This window comes from Notamacropus eugenii, chromosome 2 (assembly GCF_028372415.1).
Source record: "Notamacropus eugenii isolate mMacEug1 chromosome 2, mMacEug1.pri_v2, whole genome shotgun sequence".
Lineage (NCBI taxonomy): Eukaryota > Metazoa > Chordata > Mammalia > Diprotodontia > Macropodidae > Notamacropus > Notamacropus eugenii.
The window spans coordinates 163,645,197-163,651,196 of record NC_092873.1 but is presented as its reverse complement, the minus strand read 5'-3'; the positions used below and the strand labels follow the sequence as shown (position 1 = coordinate 163,651,196).

The window sequence follows — 6,000 nt, the reverse complement described above, 5'->3', positions numbered from 1 at the left end:
TTGTCATTTCCTTCTCCAGCTCATTTTTAATGATAAGGAAACTGAGGCACACAGGGTTAAGTGATTTGCCTAGGGTCACACAGCTAATCAGCATCTGAAGTTGGATTGGAACTCAGGTATTCCTGATTCCAGGCCCAGCACTGTATCCATTGGGCCACGGAACTGCTGTATGTCTTTGGGGTAAATCATTTAATCTTTCAGGGTCTCAGTTTCTTCATTTATAAAATGAAAGCTTCCCATCACATGGCTTGTAAGATTTCTTCCAATTGTACATAAATCAAAGTACTCCTTCCCCTTACTTACCTGTTGAGTAAGTCAGGCTTTGGACTTGGAGGCAGGGGAAAAGAGTTTAAATTCTCAGTTCACACTCTGGGGCTCACTCCCCATGTCCCCTTCATTCACTCTTCAGGGCCTCAGTTTCCCTAGGGGTGAAATAGGATGGTCGGACTAAGACCCTTTCCAGCTGCAATGGTCTTTCTCCAGTTCTAATGATTTTAAGACAACTGTGGGGCATGAAGGGGCTGTGCTTTCCTGGGCTGAGGCAGACCCAGGAGGTGACCTGCCCTACATTAGGGGTGGCTTTGAACCCAGAGGTCTCCGGACTCCGAGAATCCTGGGGGGCTGTGTGTCGGATAGTGGGGGTATCTCCATGGGCCTTAGACACTCAGGAGCCTTCGCACTGTAGCAGAGAGGGGAGCTCTGTCTACTCTTGGCTTCTTTGCTGGCACCCAACACGTGGCCGATGTTGGATGGATACAAGGCAGAACCTCTGACCCAAGCTTGCCAGCTCCTCCGGGGAGCCCGTCTCACCCGAACTTCGGCTCTCTGCCATCCGTATTTCCACCAGTATCTCGAGTCTTCACAACCGTTGGCTGCCCTGAATTAAAAGGACGTGCTATAAGCGCAGGCTACACGTTCCCTCGCGTAGGGTGGTGTCCCACCTCGGATGTTAAGTGACCTGCCCAGGGTCACAAAGACTCTTTGTCCTCTAAGAGAATTTAGAGCCCAGACCTCTGAGCCTCCAGGAGGAATTGGGCCCTGGGTCTTCGCGCCCCTAAGGGCTGGGGTGGGGGAGCGGCAACATTTAATGTCAGACGTGGTTGGCTGAACTTTTATTTTTTCTTTTACAAATCCCTCGCAAAGAGATGTGTTTTGGGGAGGGGGCGGGGAAGCGATGTATTGGGGAAATTTAGGGGATGTAAAAACGAGAGAGAGATACACAAAATCGACGGGGAAAGGAGCACTTGGTGCCCTTTGGAAGAAAACTGCTATCGGAAACCATTGTAACGGAAGCCTTCCCGTCTCAGGCCGTTCTCGATCCGCCAGCCGCCAGCCTTTGATACAAACGGACTAACCGAGACGCAGGAGCGCTTTTACCGTCAGCAGAGGGAAGCCGAGGGAGGGGGCGAACCACGCGCAGGGAAGGGCCGAGGGCAGCCGGCAAAGACTACATGTCCCATCGTGCACTGCACTTTCCGGAGTCGGCCCTGGTTGGGGGAGGGAAACTGGAGTTCTTTGGACTGTTCAGAGCTTTCTGTCTAGCTGTCTATTTCTCCCCGTCTACGGGCTGTCGGGCCCCGCTTTTGTGCCCTTCCTCCCGGTCAACGGCGCCTACGGCCTTTCTGTCGCCCAAAGCTCGCCTTTCCGCCCCTCCCCCACCCGGCCTCGAAGGGTGGCGGTGCAGCTGGCGTCGCCCGTCGCCGTCGGATGACGCAGGGGGCCGCGTGCTCTCCCCACGTGTGCGGCTGCCCAGGAGCCGCGGCGGCCGCTTTCCTTGGGGGCGGCGGCAGCGGCGGCGGCAGCGGTGCCATAGGGATAGCGCGCTGCGGCGTGGAGCCTGAGACATCGCGTCAGGCGGAGGGCAGCGGGCTGCTGGAGCCCTGGGTGGGAGGGAAGGGGGTGCCAGGGCCATGGAGCACCTGCAGCTGGATCTGGCGGCCGCCCCGCTGCGAATCCTCGCCGCCAGGAACGAAAAGAGCCGCGGCGAGCTCGGCAGGTTCCTGACGAAGCAGGTGAGCGCCCCGCCGCCGACCCCCGAGGCCCCAGGAGGGCTGCCGGGGGTCGGGGCGTGGAGAGGCCCCGGCGCGCCGCGCGTCCTCGCCAGCCACGCCGCGGGGGGGTGGGGGTGGGGTCGGGGCCGTGCAGCCCCGCAGCCCGGCTCTCCCTCACCTGGCATCCTCGGGCTCGCGGGGACCGGAATTGTTTATCTCTTTGTATTTGTGTACGGGTTGGGGGGAGGGGGGCTCTTTTTTTTCAGGCGGGGCGTGTATGATTCTCTTCCTCGCCGTCGTAAGATTCCTAAACCTGGCTTGTTTCCTGAAACAGAGGTCGGGGGCTCCGAGCCCTGAAGGCTGCTGTGTTCCCCAAATACGCATCCTCCAGTTTTTTTAGGGGTGATGAATGGTTTCTGCTCATTTTCTCCTCCCCCTTCCTTACCCTTAGCCCTGTCCTTTTTCACTTTAAGAAGGGGCGAGCGTTTTTACTGTTTCCCTAACCCAGACAACGGTGTAAAGAATGCGTACACGTGTGTGTATGTAGATGCACATACATAACCACGTATGTTATGTGTACGTGAAGCCTGTCCTCAGGGAGCCTGCAGCCGAGGTGCGGAGACCCTATGATCCAGGGACTGTGGGAAGCCGCAGCAGGGGGTCCTGGTGTGGTGCAGACCATGCGCTCCCCCGGAGTTGGGCTGCAGCCCTCCTCTGTGCCTTGGAGAGGAATGGGAGAGGAGAGGCTCCATCCCCTCCCTGCAAAGGGCTTGCCGTCTGTCTGCCCCAAAGAAGGGCCCCCAGGAAGCTGGGTACAAAGCAGACGTCCGGGAAAGAGCCAAGAGGGCTGATTCAAAGGTTACGTAAAATAAAGAAAATTTAATAGGTCAGTATAAAAATATGTAAAGCAAAAGCTTTATTACTGTGATGCAAAGATTAATGGAGGTGGGAAAGGAAGAGCATCAGGGAATATTTAAAGAAAGAGATGGTACCACATTTGGACCCAGGGGAACGAGAGACCTCTATAGGATGGCTGCTGGGGAAGGTGTGGTAATGACATGTAAGATGGATTTGTCTTCTTTAACTTGGGGATTGAGAGTGGTCCAGGTTGTCTGGAGCTTGGAAGACGAGAAGAGAATTAGTAGGAGGTAAGGCTTTAAAAAAAAAAAGGATGATTTGAAGCCAGATTGAGGAGACCTTAGATAAGGTGCTATGGTCAGGAGTTTTTACTTTAGTTAATGATAGGGAGCCATTGATGGTTTTTGATCGAGAGCGTGCAGTGATCAGAAGAATAATTCATTTTAGGAAGATTATTTTGGCAGAGATTGATTTTTTTATTTTCTGGCCGAGTTTTAAAGGATATATTAGGATAAGTAGCTAGGAGGCTCTTCTAATAATGGTGAGAAGATTTGAAGCATTCCCTTAGTGTGGTTATATGTGTTAGATCCACATTCCTACTCTGTTGCCTCGTTATAGTTTGGAAATGCTTTTTCAACAGAGATGAATGCCCAGCAGTTCTTGTCAAGATGGAAAGTAGGGACGGGGTGATGTGTGGCTCTGTATTATTGTAATAACAGCCTAACTAGATTCAGAGAGGCTCATCATTAAAAGGTTGGCCCATAGGGGGTGAATTTTTTTTTTTTTGGTTCATAACTCATGAAGTCATCTACTATATTGTTGATTTGTTATGTTCTATATTGGCTGAAGTAGTATCCACATCAATATTTGGAAAAAAAGTAAGGTTTTTATCAAAGAAGAACTAATAGGACCAGACAATGTGATTAAATATGGGAAATAGGGGAGAAATAAAGAGACAAATGATCACTATTTATAAATGTGTGACTGGCAGGAGGATGCTTCCATTAGAGAGATTAGTCAGAAGGTTTGGGGTGAAGAAAATGACTTCATTTTGAACATGAGTTTGAGGTATTTGGCATTTGGAAATAAAGAGACTAGATGGAGGTGTTGAGGGTGAAGATAAATAATTGGGAGTTACTTGTGTAGAGAGCATAATTGAAGCCTGGGAAGTGGATGAACTGACCACAGTCTTGAATGTGTGTAGAGAGAAGAGATTGATTAATTGGTCAATAACTCAACCTTGTAGGGACTCCCATATTTTAGGTTTGGGAGGGGGATGTCTGAGTGCTTTGGGAGGTGCGGATGTGTAACAATAATGAGGATGAAGACCAAAGACATTAGCTCTTGGAATGTTAATTAGCATTTATATAATCTGCCAATCACGAGTGAGGTACCACCTTTTTTTTTCTATTTTATAGAAAATTAAATTTTGGCTTAAATTTTTTTAAGAGACTCACCCAATTTGGATGCATTTAAGTCTAAGCCTTTGTGACTCCTAAGTTCAATATTAAACTAGTCTAGGCTGCCTTCCTAAGGATAAGTACTTTTTTGGAAAGAGGTGTTTCAGTAGAGTGGTGGGAGTAAGGAGCTAGATGACTGGGGTTTGAGGAAAGGAGTGGAGGCAGTGAAGACTAGCACTCTTTTCTTTAAATTTGGCAGTGAATGACAAAACAAAAAAATGATAATAAGGTCAAGGAAAAGCCTTTTAGATTAGGGCAAACCTGAGTATTTTTGCTGTTAAGGAGTGCAAGATTATGGAAGAGGAGCTGAGGAGATTGATTTTCCATGACTTGCTCAGGAAGAACAATAACCTCTTCCTCTGAGACTGAAAGGAAAGATAATAGGATGTGAAAAGGAATTGAGAGGTTTATAGTAGTGGAAGGGAGTCTCAGGGGTTTGCCTCTACTATCGTGGTCAAATAGGAAGCCAACTGTCTGCTTAGTAATGGGGGGTGTAGAATTGGAGAAATGAGAAAAGGACGTTTGTAATAGCTGGAACAATAACCAATATTAATTTCATGTGTAGGGCTCTTTAAATAGAAGCATTGTGGCATAAGGTAGAGAGCTGGCTTTGTATCTAGAAAGACCTGGGTTCAAATCCTGCCTCTGATACATATTGGGTACCCTGAACAAACCATTTAAGGCTCTCAGTGTTGCAAGTGACCCTGAAGAGAATCAAGTTGCAGAAAAGATGCCAAACCTGAATTGATAGAGGGAGTTTCTTCACCCTGGAGTTCTCTTAAACCCCATATGGGGTCACAATCCACAGTGACCTACAGTTTAAGGAGCACTGAAGGGGTTGTGAGTGGAAACAGTTGAAGAAGCCTTGCTCTATACCAGTGAAATCACAGGTCCTGCCCCTATCCTTAAGGTTTAGAAAGTTAAAAGAATAAAATAATTGCATTGTGAAAGAAAGAGTCCAGTTGAGTTTAGACAGCATAAATTTGCCATAAGACTAATGTGAGATTCTTTTCTAAGTACGGACTTGGCTTTGTGACAGATTAAACTTGAAGAATCAGAAATGACTGGGGGAATAGTGAGAAAGGTCAGCAGAAACAGATGAATTTCTCCCTCTAATGGAAGAGTTATTGTCTGTACAGGTTATATGACAATTAATCATGTATTGCTTTGTGATGGCTCTTCCATCATTGCCTTGAACTGTTAAATCTTTTATTGTTTATCTTTGTGTTTGACTTGTCCTCTCAATTAGATGAAATGTTTCCTTATAGCGCCTAACTCAGCACCTTGCTCACAGATGGTGCCTGGTTGATTTATTGATTCGAATGATTGCATCACAGTTTAAATAATGTCATCGTTAAGGTTCATATCTGTTACGTCTTATATTCACATGAAAATTATTAGCTCAGTGCAGTTTTCCACTTGGCTTTTATTAAGCACAATTTGGTTTTGCCGTGGGCACTTATGGATCTATGGCATATGTATGTAGCACACATTGGATATATAAAAAAGATTTATGTGACTACTGTAGTATCCTCAATACGCTCTAGTTTTCACATTGACTGAAGCCACAAGTTGGATCTCTATTGACTTGCTCATAAAGAGCAATTCCATTAGGCCTTCTAAAAAAAATTTCAGCCAAGCCTAAGGGGAGGTAAAGAGATCTTAGGAAAATAGACTTAACCATTATTATT

General features: G+C 47.4%; 1 protein-coding gene across 1 annotated transcript in view; it reads left to right on the top strand.

Annotated features, from left to right (window-relative positions):
• Nucleotides 1-1,525: 1,525 nt before the first annotated feature.
• MDN1 (midasin AAA ATPase 1) overlaps nucleotides 1,526-6,000 on the top strand; it is a 178,814-nt gene continuing 174,339 nt past the window's right edge. The window contains exon 1 of the mRNA XM_072642816.1: nucleotides 1,526-2,012. Within this exon, the coding sequence (XP_072498917.1) occupies nucleotides 1,911-2,012 (102 nt within the window). The 5' untranslated portion in view covers nucleotides 1,526-1,910. The remainder of the gene's footprint in view (nucleotides 2,013-6,000) is intronic.